General features: G+C 47.4%; 1 protein-coding gene across 7 annotated transcripts in view; it reads right to left on the bottom strand.

The window, feature by feature from the left end:
• Positions 1-15,732, bottom strand: part of BORCS8 (BLOC-1 related complex subunit 8) — a 41,128-nt gene extending 25,396 nt beyond the window's left edge. For 3 of the 7 annotated variants that reach the window (XM_074977914.1, XM_074977916.1, XM_074977913.1), the window contains exons 1-5: positions 15,654-15,732; positions 11,047-11,159; positions 4,119-4,183; positions 2,378-2,485; positions 1,227-1,314 (exon numbers count right to left, since the gene is read on the bottom strand). In XM_074977914.1, the coding sequence (XP_074834015.1) occupies positions 1,272-1,314; positions 2,378-2,485; positions 4,119-4,183; positions 11,047-11,159; positions 15,654-15,690 (366 nt within the window). In that variant the 5' untranslated portion in view covers positions 15,691-15,732 and the 3' untranslated portion in view covers positions 1,227-1,271. Of the gene's footprint in view, positions 1-800; positions 933-1,226; positions 1,315-2,377; positions 2,486-4,118; positions 4,184-11,046; positions 11,160-15,653 lie in introns of those variants that run through there. The other 4 variants (XM_074977917.1, XM_074977912.1, XM_074977915.1 and 1 more) reach the window with 3 other exon arrangements.
• Positions 15,733-18,563: the final 2,831 nt, after the last annotated feature.

Genomic DNA, 18,563 nt, shown 5'->3' with positions numbered 1-18,563 from the left:
CTATCTCTTTCCAGGATACCAGGAGTCTGAGCACAATTAACAGGCAATAAGTAAAATAATGGGTTTTTCTAAAACCATGTTTCCTGCCATCTGCAAGCTTCGTTCCAGGCTGCACAAAACAGCAGTGCAGTTGACTTAATTTGACTCGTGGCCATGTTATGCGTGTGCTAGCTTTAGGACAGAGCTGACCATTCAGCAATGGGTATGGCACTGCAAAAAGCAAGTGGAGAGAGAGAGACCACAGTTCTGGATTACCAACCCTTGTGCTTCACATTATTAACATATATCTGTATTCCTGAACACAAGCCAATGACGAAAATACAGAGTTTATCTTTTTAAAGTGGGGGTGTGATTGTTTTGAGTTATTTACCACACATGGGAAATGCTCAGAACCTCTCTTGGGTTTCAAATTCTCTAAAGCACCTTCCTTCCGAGCCCTGGGAAAACCACTGGCTTGGTAAATACATTTCCAGTGACAAGAAAAATGGAGGAGTTGTCTCCAATTTAAAAACAAAACTTAATTTTTTTCCAATTGCTATGTGCAGGCCTTTTCTCCATACCACTTCTTTATGGTATGTGAAGAAGTTCTTTGAGGAGGCAGGGGTGTGTGCATTGGGGGAGTGATTGGCTTTTTCAGATTAAAAGACCCAGTTCTTGATGTCCTCATTTTCCTGGAAGACCATATGGAAGACTAGAGAGCTGGTGGAATGATGTAGTGCTTCTTGGTTGCTTAGGATTTTCTTCATTTGTTTAGGGGTTATACTCTCCAATCTATAATAGCAGACTCCAAACAGACCCACAAAAAGCTCTCCTTGTGAAAAGATCAGATGTCTTTCCTTCCTTCGATCAACGGCTGAAAAGTGCCCATTTCAGGTCTCCGGATGGCCCTCCAGCAAAAGCACAGAAGACAAGACACCAAAACGCTAGCATTGCTAAAATAAAGAGCAAGTTAGAAAAAACACTTTGGAGCAGTCTTGAATCATATAAGGGCAGAAGCAAAATAACGATGCTTCCCTCTGGTGCTAAAAGGAGCATGTGCATTCCAAAAGTAACTCCCACTTCCCCGGACACAGGAAGGGCTCTATCTAGTTAATATCATTGTCCTTGGCTGCAGCATCTTTCAGGTTGAAGGGGTATGGTTTTCCAAGCACTCTCACACAGACTGGCCAGAAAGTTTAAGGGTAGAAGATTTCTTGCCCTACCATCTGGCCAAAGAGATCACTGACCTGGACAGGATGAAAAAGGCAGAGGAAGGCCAGTCTGGTCTGAAATCAGGCACTGGCTGGTGGATTTGTGGTTTGCAGAGCAGCAGCGCTGTAAGAAAACAGTCACATCCACCAGCAGATAAGGACAGCGGTATCCATGGGCGAGTGAAGCACAAGGGTTTCCCCACCTGTAGCCTCAAAGCCTGGAGCAGTGTAGGGGCAAGTGTGGCCCTTGGACATGCCCGTAATATAGTCAGTGGGGAGGGCAATGAAGGCTACATGGCTCCCACACCACCCCTCCTGGCATGTCGAGGCCCACAGCGTCTGTGCCCTCACTTCCAAGAGCTGTTGGAATTTGTTCCACTATGCGTAAATCCAGCTTGGCTCCGGGGAAGTTGGCAACATGGCAAAATTAAAGCACCCGTAGCAACAAATGTCCAGTAGAGAAAGTCACATGGCACAGAACCAGGCATTCTGCCTGCTTTAGCCATGTGCCAGCCACAAGCAATTCAACGCTGTTAGAAATAAGGAACAGCACTGGTGTTGTTTCATTCCAGTAAAGTCCCAGACATTTGTGCCATTGAGGCTCTTGGGGCAATGGACTGAATATCCTAGACTCAGACCATCGGCAGAATCTGTAGTAGCTTTCTTTACGCTGCAAAGAGAGCAAAATGCATCCTCCAGCTGCACTGACCAGTATCCCAGGGCCAGTAAAAATCCCATCCACAGACAGCGCCCTGCGAACAACCTAGTGCACGCTATTCAATCCAGGCAGGGTCCCTGCTTTCTCGTATGCTTGTTTCCTCATCATGACAATACTCATTTATTACTATGGCCCTAGCCAGGCAACAAAGGTATTTAAACTCTGCACAAATGCTACATATTAGGCAAATTATCTCCCCCTTTTTTAAAACAAACAAATAAGTTATTTTGCAGGAAACATGTTGTAAACAAGAGGGTTTTCTTCCCAAAGTAAAATGAACCAGTTTCACTGCAAAGCACAGAGCTTATTCTGTTAAATAACAGCACAGAGTCAGGTTACAGGTGTAACTGCTTGGCTCATCTGTTGTTTGCAGTCTGACATGCAGTGAAGCCTCCAGCAGTCAGACGAGTCATTCCTATAACTAGGTAGGGCAGTTATCAGAATTCAGGGTGTCAGACTCCCAAGCTACCTGCGGCCCTGAGTGGAATTCATTTGATCCTTCACGGCGATGGTATGCTTGAGGAGCCGGTCGATGCTCTCAAAATACACGCTGCTGTCCATCATGTTCTTTATGGCACTGAAACAGAGAAGGTGGAGCAGGGGAGGCAGTTAATACCTTCAATCGCTGGTTTAGAAGCATAGAATACTGGAACTGGAAGGAACCTTGAGAGTCCAGTCCCCTGAACTCATGCAGGACCAAGCACCATCTAGACCATCGCTGACAGGGGTTTGTCCTACCTGCTCTTAAATATCACCCAATGATGAAGATTCCACAACCTCCCCCAGGCAATTTATTCCAGTGCTTAACCACCCAGATAGTTAGGAAGTTTTTCCTAATGTCCAACCTAAACCTCTCTGGCTGCGGTTTAAGCCCATTGCTTCTTGTCCTGTCACCAGAGGTTAAGGAGAACAATTTTTCCCACCTCGTCCTTTGTAAAAACCTTTTAGGGTTATAGCTGTTATATCCCCTCTGAGTCTTCTCTATTCTAGATTAAATAAACCCAGTTCTTTCAAGCTTCCCTTGCAGGTTATGTTTTCTAGACCTTTAATCATTTGCATTGCTGCTCTCTCGATCTTCTCCAATTTGTCCACATCTTTCCTGAAACGTGGCACCCAGAACTGGATACAATACTCTAGTTGAGAATACACATGCATCCCCAGCCGGGGGATAGCTAAGAAGAAGCTACAGCTACATACGACCTTTTGCACCTTCAGAAACTAGCTAAGGGGTGGATTTCTTGGGAGAGACTGGCAGGTCTGTATTGGCCTGAACAGCAAGGGAAGAAAGGGAGCATCACACAGCTGTGCCTGCTCTCAACATGCCTCAGTCCTGACTGTGCCCTCACACTCCACTGCCCATTCAGACTTTGGGCTCTCTGCTGAGATGGGTCCACTTCATGCCAGTTGTGGGCTCAGTTCATCACAGCCCTGCACTGACACAAGTGCAAGATGGCTCCATTCAGATTTCTGCTGCCTGACACTGACTTTGCACTAGTGTGACTGTCCCTAGGGCACATGGGCAGAATGAACCAGACCTCATGCTAATGGAGTCAGGGGCAGAAAGCTCTTACAAAATCTTGTGCATGAGACCAGCCAAGGAACACCCAGAAATGGGAGGGGGTGGTGGTTGCCTGGATTTTAAATCAAAGGCCTAAATGTCCAAGCCCAGGTGCCTAGAGTGGGCTCCTGAATCCATAATTAGGCTCCTAACTGCAAGTGTCTGGATTGGGAAAGGTGCGGAACACCCACAGCTCCCATTAGCACCAGTAAGAGTTGCGGGTGCTCAGCACTTCCAGAAGGCAGGGCCCCTTCAGGGAAGGAACCACCTGTGCAGGTGCCTGGCTTTAATCTCACATTTGAAAATATGAACTGCATGTAGTTTCTTACAATACTCTCCCTCCCCACCCAGGGGCTTAATCAGCCATCTGACCAAATGATCCTGAAAGTAATGTTCTTGGCTTCTCATCACTAGCAGTCAGGAGCAGGGCAAACCTTGGGCACAACACAGCGAGCTGTATCGTGCTTTCAACGTGAGCGAATGTGCACCATGAAATCACCTGCATGCGGGGAGAGAGGAGGCGGGAACATCAGTGGGAGAATGAACTGAGCCTCCTAACCAGCCGCTTTGATTTACCATAGTGTTTGAAAAAGGGAGGGATGCCATCTCAGACAGGTGCAAACATCAAAGCTCTCACAGCACCCTCCTGTACCTGCAGGCGTACTCCACAGTATAGATGGCTCCTTGACTTTGCTCCTCCCAGCTCTGCATGTCAGCCTAAAAGGCAGAGCACAGAGAAGGCAGAATGAAACTTCTTGTCAGGAAAAGCAAACGCGTCCCTACATACTAGACCGACATACCATCCCCGTCACACATACACTAGTAACAAATGAGGCCCATTCCTCCCACCAAAGCACATGTAACACTTGATTAAAGAACACCGGGGGTTTAGCAGGGAGACATGTCAGTTCAATGGTTAGAGCAGCAGGCTGGCAGTAATTTCAGCATTCCTCTGTAGTGGTAAAAAGCTACACACAAGAACCAGTTGGTGAAATACACTAGAGACAAAAGTGAAACTGATTAGACTGATTTAACTTTCCAAACCAACATAAAGAAAATAAATGCAACTTCAACGATAGAAAGGAAATCAGACCTTATTTAGCAGACCATTATTTTCAGCGACAAGCTCATAGACACGTGGTAAAATGTGATTTGTATGTTGACCATACCTCTGGAGGTGACTCATAAGATTTTGCTGCGGCAGTGGCCTGTGGTTGTGAATAACCATCTCCTGTACAAAGAACTGACTGAGCTGCAGACTGAAAAAGTCCTGCTTCCTTTTCAACTGAACACCACGTAGTGTGTTACAGAACACAGTCTTTGAGTGGCATTAGTGACATTGTCTCTAGGCCAAACCCTTACTTTTACCCTTCTGCTACAGCTGCAGCCCCCAGCTCTCCCTTGGCTGTCTGTGGGTCTCCCACAGAGTAGACTGAGGAATTTGCTCCCATATAAAGTAGTGGAAGGCGAATCCTTTAGAATCCAACTGGACAAAATGCTAGAAAATCATCTGTCAGAGAAAACGCCCCACAGGTTCTGAGGTTGGTTAAATGGGACTTATTAGGCCTCATCTAGTGCAGATCACATGGTGCTCTGGAGATACAGCCCTTGAGATTCCCCGAAGGTTTACTGTTGGGAAGAGGTTGGGGAGGAAACGTTGGCGCAGGGAGAAGGTCACCTCTGTGACTTCCACTGATTTGATTAAAAATAATCTTAATACCTTCATCCATCTCGAGCTCTCCAGGCAGACTTAATGCCTCACTGATAAGGTACAGCGAGATGCAGGACCGAGGCTGCACCCCTGTGTCTGAGCTATATTGCTAAGCTCTGCTCCTGCGCTGCTCAAAGCTGCCTTTTTGGATTTCCCCTGATCTTTCAGGGATGTAGAACTACTCATCAATATACAGTGGAACAACTGCAATTCATCATTAGTGGTGTTGTGTACCATTAGCTGGCTTTAGCTATTAAACAGCAGGCAAGGAGATAGCCTGGGAATTCTGCGAGAGGACCCAGTGAAAAGATTAAAACTGCAGGCACACAGCAGAAAGGCACTTTTTCTGCATTAAGAACATGAAAGCTCCACAAAGCAGCGAAAATGCTGGGAACAGACATTGTGGCCTGGCATCAGATACAGAGATGCTGGAAATCTATTAGTGCTAGGGAATGTTAGGGCCAAAGCAAAGCCACTCTCCGGAGTAATGCAACTTTGTAATCTCCTTCATTCAACCCCCTTCCTTCTGTCTCAGCCACTATTTCAGCCCAGCTGTTGAGCTCTGTGATGGTTTACTCTGTTGGTTCTGGGCAATCGCTAGAGCAGAGCAAAGCAATGGAGTGTGGAGCCAGTCAGTACTGAACAGAAAAACGCCACGGAGCACTTCTGTGCTGTAGAAGCAGTGTTGGAGATTTATATCTGGGTACTGTTGTTTTCAAGTCAGGAGTGAGCCAGCGTACCAGAGTGATGCTAGGCAATGCAGTGCTGCCAGTTTGGGGTGAGAACCACAGTGACCACCAATGATCATTACTGATCTTGTGGCACTTTTTGCAAAGGCTTGCGGTTTTTGGCGAACATTTTCAGAGGTGTCTAAATGGCTTAGGCATTTCTGTAAATGTTACCTGTTAAGCCTACAAGGCCTGGCTGAATTTAAGCCTGGGCAGTTTCCATTTTCCCCCTCTCCCTAAATTCATTTGCCTTTTCATTGGGCTTCAGTTTTTTTCACTTCCTGTTCTCAGCCGTTCCACAGCATTGCCGTGTGCCGTCATGTCCCACCCCAGAGTTGCCACAGATCAGATTTGCATGAAGAGATCCTATGCATAGTTTGTGCAGCGTTTACTGAGATGAAAGACATGACAGGAACGTGCATTATTACTATTAGTTATTGCTCATGTTCTGGCTCCCAGTGCACTGAGATTTCTAAGCAGACTGGAGGGTTGAAGAGTGTATTTGCAAGCAGGCTGTAAAAATATTCCTTGGAGCAGTATCTCCCAGATTCCCGAATTGTGAAGGAAGCTGATTGCCCCAACCTCAGTCAGGAACTCCAGGTGCTACTGTACAAACAGTAATATTCATACACACTCTCCCCACACCCTTTTTCTTTCCATATATGCTAAATTTTGGCCCTAAATTTACTTCAAAGGGACCCTCTCAACAAAGGATTTGAAAAAACAAATTGGAAGACTTAAAACCAAGTCAATAAGCCACAGTGATCTGCAGTTAGCAAAACCTGACAGCTCTCCCATGGCGCACAGCCTGCCTGTCACACTCAGCAAGTGCAAATTCTTCCATCCGGTCACAAAATCAACAGGCCCTAGCAGAGCCTCAGAAAGAATCCACGCTGACCGAATTTAAAGCTGGCCAAGCCCTTTCCTATTTGAAACAGCACCACACAAAACTGAATAATAAAACAAGAACAAGCTCAAGATATATAGTTCTGAGTAATACAAGAGAATGCTCAGGACACAGCATCCTTTAGTGAGCTCAGTAAGAGCGGGATTTGCACAGAACTGCAAGGGACGGAATCCCAGCGAAGACTGTGTGTTGGTGAACATAATGATGTGTTTATCATAAACTGTCCCGTCTTAGCTCTCAGAGAGAGAGGACAAGCACTGCTGCAGATGCAGGCAGAGAATGCTCATGGTCAGTAATTCTGCAGCCAACACAGGCTCAGCTGGAATGAATAGTTCTCTCTCCATCTTTCTCACCCTCACTCCACCGTTTGTGAACAGACAGAACCTCAGGAACTATTTCAAATACCGGAAGAAACATGAAACCAAGACAACAGGCCCCACTCTACCACGCTGAAGTCAGTGGTAGTATCCTCATGCAAGCATGATCAGAATCAGATGTGGGTAGTGGGAAACTGTTAACCAAGTGAGATCAAGTAGCAAACAATGCAGAGAAGTGAGAGTAACCAAAGCACGGAGACACAACACACTCACTAGAGACCCATGCTTTGGGATTTTGGAGCTATTAACACTGACTCTCAATACTGAATGAATACTGGAGAAGACTTAGAAGGCTTGGGAGAGAGGGTGGGACAGAAACCAGAATGGGTAAAAATAAAAATGAAAGAATCTGATTTATTTAAATCAGATTTTTGATTTTCTTAATATCAATACTAAATTTTTCATTTAAAAATAACAGAATTAAATATCATCACAAACATGCTACACATACACTTAGTCTCATAAAAAAGAATTAATGACTCTAGTCTGTCCAGCTTAACAACCAGCTCTTGCTTCTTGAAAATCCTGGGCTTTCAGTTTCTGTTGCTTGGCAGACTAAAAAGTAACATGTGCAAAGACAGACACAGGCTCGGTTGGACTGTTTTTGTTCGGTGCTTATACGTTGGTGGACCTTGGCTAAGCATGGCAGAGGAGCCAGTTAAAACACTGTCTTAAGACAGAGACACAACACATAGGAAAGGATGGTGGCAGCACAGAAAGGAACAGTGGAGTGAATGAGAAAAACAAAGGGAAAACATTAGTCAGCGCACACAGATTCCAATATTTCCCCACACTTTTGCCACAGGAAATCTGCCAGGGCTTCTGGGCATAAGAGAAACCCTAACGGGGAATATTTAAAGAAATTCGAATCCTGGGCGAAAAAGGAAAATGTGACAGGTGTAAGCAGTGCAAGAAGATGCTGCAGGGCCCAACTGCAAGGATGAAACATCATAAGGAAAAATGCTTATTGGAAGAAGATGATGGGGATAAAGAGGTGGATCTGGCTGAGTGGATGAACTGGTTAGTAACTTAAATAATTCATTTTGCAATATCTTCAAAACTCTCTCTCTCTCTCTGCCTCTTAATATAAGTGTGATTTAACGGCTTGTGAGCACCAGTTCTTATGTTATGTAAAGGGGTAAATAACGCTTCCCTAGTTGCTTTCTTTTTACCACTCATGATTTCATAGACCTCGATCCTATCCCTGCTCAGCCATTTCTTTTCTAAGCAAAACAGGCCTGACACTTTTAAACTCTTCTCATGCGGAAGGTGTTCCATAGCTCATCATCAACAGCACTCTCCCCATCAAGCCCGGGAAGCTCCCTTTGGGGCAGTGATCATGCTGATTCGATACTGGTCAGCAGAGGGCAAAGAGGTACGAGGGAAATTATTTTCCTCCCTTTTCAGGCAAAAGTCATTTCTGAGTCAGGCCTGGTTGCCAAGTCAGGAGAGGGATCAAGCGGCGCATCAGCTCCTTGATCCCTGCATGTGAATGCTTGTAGCTGACACTAGCATGGGAAGACATAGGGACACGGCTCGCTGGGTCACTGAAAGCTGGCCAAGCAGGCAGAAAATAGTAGGGACAGCAGGTAGCCATGATTGTGAACTCAGGCAGCCTCCGGAGAGGTCATGCGGCTTTGAGGATTATTGTGAAGGTGATTCTGCTTGCTGAGAAAAATCAGTAAACAAAAGATTTAGAGGTCCCCACTCCCCAACCCCACTCACACTGCCTAACAGCATGCAGCATGTCTCATAGCTTCACCCTGCTGCCTCCCCCACAAAGGTTTCAATACCCTCTCCCTCACTTGGCACAAACTGTTCAATGCTGGTGCCTGAGCCCCTCTGCATGACTTCTCATACCATCTGTTTAATTTTCTTCTGCTCAGGACACTCTCTGAAACTGGGCCTATTCCGATTACATCAAGGCAAGTGACAGCTCAGGAATTGTATTACAAACCAGTCCCCCAGGTCTCGATGAGGTGGCCAGATCACTGTTGCACTACACATACCTACACGTCTCTACAGGCCTACGCTTCCACATGGACACATATATCAATAGTTAATAAATAAGTGAATAATAAAGTGCCACAATCCAGGCTAATTTGGAAACTCTGGCTATAAAGCAAAGGTGAAAAATGAGGCCTGACAGTGCATTAGCATAGACATGAGCCAGTAATCTATTCATGAGCCATCACTCCTAATGAATCATGACTGGCAGGAAAGGGAGAAGGACACCAGGGCTAGTATAAAAGTGTCAGCACTCCGTGCTGCAGAGGCAAGTGGAAGCACAGCTGCGGGCAGCAATTCATTAGTGTCCTTTGCCTCTGGTGAGCTCTTTTTACTTGTTTCTCTCCCCATATTTTATGTAGAAAATAAAAACACCTTGCAGTGCAGCCCGAGGAAATGAGATTTACCATCTCTCCTCTCCCCAAGCAAGGCAGGTAGCTCATTTTCCTTTGTCTATGTGTATGAAATAGAGGTGCTGTCACCTAGTGGTTAGAGGCAAATTAGGGCAGTCAGATTCCTGGGTTCTGTTCTTGGCTCTGCTACGGCCTTGGTGCATGAGGAAGTTATTTCACCTCTCCTTGATTCAAGATGATGTGGAGAAAAACATGGTGCTCCCGGACCATTCCCAATCTTTCATGGAGCAAGGAATCACAACCCAACGCAGCACTCCAGGCCAGTGGTTCCCAACCTTGTCAGCAATGCAGCACACGTCAAGGAGAGAAACAATTCCATGGAACACCCACTTTTTTCAGCTGAACTGACTGCTCACAAACATCTCATTTACTTACATATACTATGGCTACATTCTTACTAGAGAGGTTTGCCACACTACAGATTAAACAAGCATCAAATGCATTAATGTTTCAAATCCACCACAGAATACAACTTCTTAGACAGGGAGCACAGATACACTTTCAAAATCTGCTCAACCCAGTGAGTAACCACTGAAAGCAGCTCCCCTCCCTGCAGCATGTTAGAGCCAGGACATGGCATTTAAATTGTGTCCCAGCTCCAACAGTCTCCCTCCTGCTCTCCTCTCCCCTTGCCACAGCAGGGAGTGGGGGCGGGCTCCCAACCAGATCATTCAGGCCAGGATGCAGCACTTCAGCTGCCTCCTGGCATAAACGGGGTCCTGCGGGGTCAGCATGTCCCCTCACATTGATTCTGCAAAGAGCCGCTGTGGGATGAGGGGGAAACTGACAAAGCCCACCCCAGGCGTGGCTCAGGCAGCCTTGCCAGGGGAAATTGATGAAACTTCAAGGCACACTTGGCGTTCTCATGGCACACCAGTGAGAATCACTGCTCTAGGCTCCTATCTGGCAGTGAAAATTCAGCTTCTGGAGGGCCCTTGGCCAGCTGCCAAGTGCTATTCATTCTATTTTAACCCAAAGCAAACTCAGCAGCAACTGGGAGCTTTCAGATCAACCAAACTGCAAATTTCCAAGGATTTCTGGCCACTTGGGGTCTATTACTACCAGCAGCTATCTGAAGCAGCTTTCTGTGTCACATTAACTTTGCACTTCTGAGGATCCTTTCAGGTGAAGCTCTTCAAGGTGCTTTACAAACGTGGATTAGAAAGTCTCACAGCAGCCCTGGAGGCCACTCTTACTGTCTCGATTTTACAGAGAGGGAAACCGAGGCACAGTGCAGCAAAGCAACTCTCCCAAGTTACAGCTCCAACAGCAGAACCCAGGACCTCTGTCTCCCAGCCCCTTTCCTCCAGCCACTAAACCACACCCCCCCACCACTTGATTACTCTGCGCCCTCCTGTCTCACAGCATCAGGTGCTAGTGCCATGAGGAGCAAAGCAGCCTGTACCCGCCTCCTGCCAGCTCTGGACTCCTGCTCACCTTGTGCTGTGCCAGCTCTGGAAGGGAGCGCCTGACATGCTCCTGCAGTCGATACAGTGCCACAGAAGGCTCGTTGGCCAGGATGTACATGCTCTCCGTGAATTTGTCTGTAACTGAAACAAGCAAAAGAGCTGCACTATTTAAAATCGGGGAGAAGGCAAAGCTCCAAACCCCATTGAGGCTTCTAGCCTACCAGCAGGTACAGTAAAGCAAAATCAGGCTAAGCACAGACTTCTGTTCAGAATCTTCCCTCCCTGGCTCACAGCACAGCAGCAGGTTTACCATACTCCCTGGAGCGCTGCAATGTGCTTGCTCTTGCATGTTGGCTAGCCACAGATCATTCAGAGAGGTCACCAGCAGTTCTGTAAGAGCATCAGCTTTTCTGGGATCAGTGACATCATTGAACAGGTTCTGGGGCACCTAAGCCAAGCCAGCAGACCAGCAGGGCTGAAAAATAATCTTGAAGGGGAAAGTTAGCTCTCTGTCCTGTGCGGGTTGCCTAAGCCTGGCAACTAACTGCTGAGGGGAGCAGACCAGTACTGACCACACAGAAAGGGTCTGAGGTTCCCTTTCCAGCTGCTCACCCAGAGCCATACATCACGCTCCTCATACCTCATCTGCCCCTACGGGACTCCTAACAGTGCACCATGAACACACAGCACTCTACAGTCAATGTGACAAACCCACCATAGGGACATGGCTCTGAGCCATAGAGTGCCAGATAAAAACCCAAGATGGCTACAGCACAGTGGCTTGAAAACCCAGGAAACTGCTTTGAGGCAGGAGGTGAACAAATTCCCTTCCAACCCTACTGATGTCTCCATGACCAGCTTTTAACACCCCTAAAGGCTGTTTTTGAAAGAGCAGTAACACGTTCAAGCTCTCAGGCATGACAGCTGTGCATTACTTCTGTCGCTCCACCTCTGCGACCTCCCACTTCTTCTCTCAATCTTCCTCTCCTTCCATTCCTAGCATTGCACCAGCTCTTTCAGCACTCCTCTGCTTGGGGCAAACTGACTTCTCCCTCTTCCTCCTAATAGCACGACTCCTTTAGCAATCCTTGCCTCACTGATATCCCCACAGTTTTCTGTAAAGAGGCAGGGCGATCTAGTAATAAGTATGGCACTGGACTAGGGCTCAGGAGACCTGAGATCTATTCCTAACTCTGCTATTATGGGACCCTGGGCAAGTCATTTGCACCCTATGCAGCACACTTTCTCTTCTGACTCTAAATCTGTCTCTGGGGTACTCTCTTGTTGTGTGTTTGTACAGTGCCTGGCACAATGGGGTCAGGGTCTTGGCATTAAACATCACTGCAAAACAGATACTTGAGAGCCTCCTTCTTGTGATGTTGAACATTTCATTTATTGAGCACCGAAAAATACCTGTCTCCATACACAAAGAGGAGATGTTAGCCCTGCCTTCCAGCTCATAAGCTTTATATGCTGTCGACTAGATTGCAAAGTGTTTGAGGGTTTTCGCAGGGACAGTGAGAGCGTGCCTCCTCTTTGTGAGTCTGCAATGCCCCATGTACACCTGCAGCCCCTAATAAACCATAGTGATCTGAAACACAAAGACGAGAGGTGGTTTTCAGGAGTAACCATTCGATAATGAGTGGAGATCATTTTTTAATCACAGCGAAAGTAAGCAGTGGATGTTTTTGCCATATATGTCTCAGCTAGCCCTGGGCCTATGCATAAGATGCATTGTGGGATGAAGGTGGTCAGCCTTTGGTGGGGAAAGAACAGGTTAGGTGCTGTCTAAAAAGGCTAAATATATATAAATCGATGGGCCCGGACCTAATTCACCCGAGGGTTCTGAGGGAGTTGGCATATGTTGTTGACGAGCCCTTGGCCGTTATCTTTGAAAAGTCGTGGAGATCAGGAGAGATCCCGGATGATTGGAAAAAAGCAAATGTAGTGCCCATCTTTCAAAAAAGGAAGAAGGAGGATCCAGGGGTCTATAGGCCAGTCAGTCTCACATCAGTCTCTGGAAAAATCATGGAGGGGCTCCTCAAGGAAGTCATTTTGAGGCACTTGGAGGAGGGGAGAGTGATCAGGAATAGTCAGCATGGATTCATGAAGGGCAAGTCATGCCTGACCAATCTGATTAGTTTCTACGATGAGGTAACTGGCTCTGCGGACAGGGGAAAATCAATGGATGTGATTTATCTTGACTTTAGCAAAGCTTTTGATACAGTCTCCCACAATATTCTTGTCGGCAAGTTAAAGGAACGTGGATTGGATAAATGGACGGTAAGATGGATAGAAAGCTGGCTAGAAGGCCAGGCCCAGAGGGTAGTGATCAACGGCTCGATGTTGGGATGGCGGTCAGTTTCTAGTGGAGTGCCCCAAGGTTCGGTTCTGGGTCCTGTTCTGTCCAACGTATTTATCAATGACCTGGATGAGGGGTTGGATTGCACCCTCAGCAAGTTTGCGGATGACACTAAGCTAGGGGGAGAGGTAGATACGCTGGAGGGTGAGGACAGGGTCCAGATTGACTTAGACAAATTGGAAGACTGGGCTGCAAGAAATCTGATGAGGTTCGATAAGGGCAAGTGCAGAGTCCTGCACTTGGGCTGGAAGAATCCCAAGCATGATAGTATAACCCGGCTGATTTGTCAGAACTGAACACAAGGTAGGATTTTTTCAAGTTCCTTTAAAGGAAAATAGTTTTGCTTCCTTATCTATTTGCTATTTCATTTGCAAGTGTTCACTTGTTGCAGTTTTTGCTGTTACCCAACTTTCCAAACTGCTTGACTACAGATGTAGATAAATGCTGAGCTTTGCAAAAACAAGTTGTCGCCACATGTCAAGTAAATGTTCCAAAAAGGACTCTAACACCCCAGTCATCTGACTTTCAGATGTGAGGCCACGTTTGTGCTGGGATCCGCACAACGTGCTGTGGCATAGAGGTGAGAGAAGGAAAAAATAGCAGTTATGTGATTGTTATTAAGCAGAGAAGAACAGACCCCGAATGATAGGGCACCAGAATGCGTGGTTCAAAAGGGCACTGGACAGAATATCTAAGGTTTGTAATAGTTAATGCTAATAAATTTTGGAAGAAATATTAAACATCATGCTGTGGACTTAAACCAATCTCTGATGATTGATGCCATCTGAAGAAAGATGAAAAAGACTGGAACTTTTCAGCTTAGAAACAAGAAGACTAAGGGGGGGTATGGTAGAAGTCTGAAAAATCATGACTGGTGTGGAAAAAGTGGATAAGGAAAAGTTATTTACCTGTTCCCGTAACACAAGAACGGGGATTGGGGAGGGTTCCATCAAATGAAATTAATGGGTAGCAGGTTTAAAACTAACAAAAGGAAATGCATCTTCATATAGTTCATGATAGGACTGTAGAATTTTTTGCCAGAGGATGTTGGGAAGACCAGGACTTTAACAGGGTTCAAAAAAGAACTAGACAAATTCATGGAAGTCAGGTCCATCAATGGCTATTGGCCAGGATAGGCAGGAATGGTGTCCCTAGCCTCTGTTTGTCAGAGGCTGGAAATGGATGACAGGAGAGAGATCACTCAATGATTGCCTATTCTGTTCACTCCCACGGGGGCTTCTGACATTGGCCACTGTCAGCAGACAGGATACTGGGCTAGATGGACCTTTGGTTTGACTTTGTTTGACTATTCTTATTATTAGAGATCAAGATGAGATGTAAGGGACATCTACCAGGATCGTTGAGACAACATGCTTTTATAGGTGCTTTCAGCCTTTGGCCTAGAACTTTTGTTTCAAATTCTGTGGTTTTTTATCAGCTGCCTTTGTTAATTTCCAAATGCCCACAAAATGCCACACCTAAGCCCAGACGTGTCACTGTTTTAGGCCTTATCAACACTGGGGTTTTAGTCACCAGTACAAAAACCTGGCATAGACATGATTTACATAAGTGCAACAAAACTTGCACTGGAGCATTTTATCCCAATTTCAAAATGCCTGCCTCAAATTATGCTGCAAGAACATACATCATATCTGCAAAGACTCCTGTGGGATTTTTTTTTCAACCAAATGTTTCACCTTGCTTAACTGACAGATGAACACCCTGCCTGCTAACCACAGACTGCAACAAGTCATCCAGAGATGGATTTAATACATTGCAAGAAGACCGGGCAGTCCCATGTAAAAAAAGTCAAATATTTTAGAGTAACAGGTATTTTGGAGCATAAGCTTTTGTGGGCAAAGATCCGCTTTGTCAGATGCATCTGTTAGCCTATAAGGTGCTACGTGACTTCTTGTTGTCCTTGCAAATACAGACTAACACGGCTACTCCTCTGATGCCTGGAGTCCTACGACACTATGAGCCTAGGGGTGGTCCAGGATCTCCTTAGGCTACAGCTGCCTTCCCCACCCACCCAGGCTGCACACAACCCCGACAATGGCCCTACCCGGGGAGTTTAACCTGGGGCTGCATAAATGCTCTGCCCCAAAGCAGAGGGGCCTATGACCGCCCCCACAGGACAATCTAACCCCAGACCCCTACCCAGGGGGGCGACACCGGGGCCTTATAACCACTCCCCACCCCGCGTGCTGCCACAGGGCCCAACCATGGCCCCGCCCCCACGCCAGGGCGGAAGCCGCCGCGCCGCCATTTACCTTTCTTCACCTTGAGCTGCATTTCGGTTTCCTCCATCGCGGCGGCTGAAGGGAAGCCGAACCCGGACCGGAACACCCACCAAAGGGCAACTTCCGGCTCGGCGGTACGATGCTCTAAGCGACCCCCTCGGAAACCACACGAGGCCACAGAGGTTCCGCATCCTCTCCTGCCCGGCCTTCCTGCCCATTCCCTGGGCAGCTCCCATGTGGGACGGGGGAGCACCCATCTCCCAGCTGTGTGGCTGCATAGCACATGATTTCCCCACGCTGCAGCAAACCCCAACTCCCAGCTGTGCTCCTGTCTGCCAGCCCCAAACAGCAGGAATTTTCTGGGGCAGACGTGGGCAGTGTTCGCTGTAAGCTGAGCGCTGGACAGCTGCACAAGAGGGTGTCCTGCGGCACCTTAGGACTTCTTTTTGGTTTTGAAGGTATAGACTAACAGGGCTACCTCTCTGGTATCTGCACAAGAAAGGGATTCAGGTGCCATCCAGCTGATTAGTGGAGCACTCCCAGCCGCAGCCTGCATTTCTATTGCTGGCACACATATGCACATGCCTCAGTGCACAGAACAAAATTTATTCTGCACATGGATGGAAAATATTAGAGGGAATGTAGATTATGGAGCATTGTGGCTGCCCCCAAACATACTAGAATTAAATGTGTGGGGTTACCATGGTGGCTGTTTTAAATTCCACCTATGGTCACCCTGTGGCCCCCCCCAGAAGGAACATAGGTGCTAAGACAAGTGTGTCGCATTTCCAGATTTCACCCTTAGCCTCCTACTGCTGCTCTCTCTGAGCAGTTGGAACTCACGACTCTGAGTTCCAAAAAAATCATGAAACTGGTGCACTGGTGCCCTGAAATGTGGAGAAAAAACCCTCTTCCCCATTGTTGTGGACAAAGGCCAAGGGGAAAGTCCCAAGGGAACTATCCCTTGTTATTACAGTTTTGTGGGGGCAGGGGGTTTGCCCATCACTGCTCCCTCTCTCCACAACATAGCTCCATCATTGTGGGCATTTGGAGGGCAAGGAGCCTCTCTGACCTACTGCTGCCTCGTCATGTGGGGGACTTAATGACTCCCCTTTGCACTGAGGCCCAGTGTGTCATTGGGCTGCCATGGCTGTTGCCAGCATGGTACAAAGGAGCACATAAGGCAGCAGCACTCCACATGTCCTTTCCTGTTTCATGGCACTCATGTGGCTGGCCTGATAATATCAGGGCTCTTGGTCTGGGGTAAGTAGCTGATATGGGCTCAATGGCAGATACAGTTCCTGGGACACCCTGAGTCACACTTCGTCCACACACTAAGCAATTCTGCATGGCCCCAGTCTCTAGGGAGCACCTCATGGTGATCCTTCACCCCACAGAGTTCACCAAACTCTTTCAGCCCCTAGGGATTTCTTTGGCCTGTCCCTTTGGGTCAGTTGGCTGCTGTACAAATGAGCCACAAATCACAGTCAGGGTCAGGAGGTGCCTTTAGAGAAAGGGCAATTGCTTATGAGTAGTTCTGTTTCTCTGAAAATGCTGCCTTGCAGGATTCTCATTCCATGCAGCAACTGTTCCCCCACCCCACTGGATTTTCTTTGAAGGGGCAGTAGTTATGTGCAAGAGGTTCATTGTCAAGGCAATCTCATTGCCACTTCCTGCCATGCTGGTCGCTAAAGAGAAAAAGAGGGTTGTTTGTATTCTTGTAGAGTGAGGTACCTACACATTTCACACTGGAGGCATGAGATGCACCTGTGAGTCTCTGGTGAGATGATCGAAGAGGCAGAATGCCAAAGAAGTTATCTGCCCTGACCCACCTTCATTCAGTGAGTACACAAAGCTCTGTGATCCCAAGACAGGAAGAAAGGCAGCACACTATTACTACCATTCCTCAGAAAGAACACACATGGCTTACGATAGGGGGAGAGAAGGGATTTGCACTGGAGATTTTAACCAGTGATTAGTTAAAGAGATTTTAAACTCAAATGCCATCTCCGTGCTAACATTCAGCTGCAAGGATTGAAGATCTACCAAAATGTTAGACAGAAAACCAGACATCTGGGAAGATAAGAGCCTCTGATCATTCCCAGGCATTGGACAAGGGTTCCTCACTAACGAAGCGACCCAAGAGCTCTCTAACCAGCAGCTCCTCTTCACCAGCATCAGTCAGAAGCACTGGACGCATCTGGGGCACACTCTGGAAGCCAACACACAGGCACCCACCCGAAGCTGTTAATGAGCTGGAGGGAGGAGATAAGGGCACCCAACGGAAACGGTAAGAAGAGCCTTTAGCAGGGAGAGCAAAGCAGTTGGTCCAAACACCCCAGGGCAGCTGGAAGCAGAAGTGACTGACAAAGAGGAAATCACTATTTTGCATCCCATACTCCTCCATTGCCGTGGAGAGGTTGTAATCGAGATCAGGAATCTAGGCACCTTGGCATTAGTACCACACCCATTCACTATCATCTGGCCTCCCTTCTCCTACCCAGGCCACCCTCCCAAGCCAGCTGAAGGCCCAGCTTCCTCCAGCACGTGGTGCAATGGGGACTAGCAATTGGCACCTCTGGGGAGGGGCATGTTACAAACAGCAGTGACCCAGGTAGCCCAGACAGACAGGGTTTCAAAGCCAAGTTCTGGGCTTGTACCAGTCTGGCTTGGGCTCCCTGGGGCAGTTTGCACAGACCCCACCAGTTCAAGGATTAATAAGGGCCCGCGGGTGCAGCGTGGGTGCTATTTGCACCGCGGGAGAGTCCACAATAGCGGGGGAAGGAGTCTAGCCGCCATCAGCATAAACTGCACACGCACACACCCCGCCCCAGGGCAGAAAGGAACTCAGCGTTTCTGCCAGTGCCCTCCCATTGCCCTGCCAGCTCTGCAGGTGGCTCCTGGACGGCTTTTGCCGCAGCTCTTGCCACAGCTGTGCAC

The sequence above is a fragment of the Carettochelys insculpta genome, chromosome 27, assembly GCF_033958435.1.
Source record: "Carettochelys insculpta isolate YL-2023 chromosome 27, ASM3395843v1, whole genome shotgun sequence".
NCBI classification, from domain to species: Eukaryota; Metazoa; Chordata; order Testudines; family Carettochelyidae; genus Carettochelys; species Carettochelys insculpta.
The sequence above is the reverse complement of the archived record's forward strand: the minus strand, read 5'-3'. Positions and strand labels throughout refer to the sequence as shown.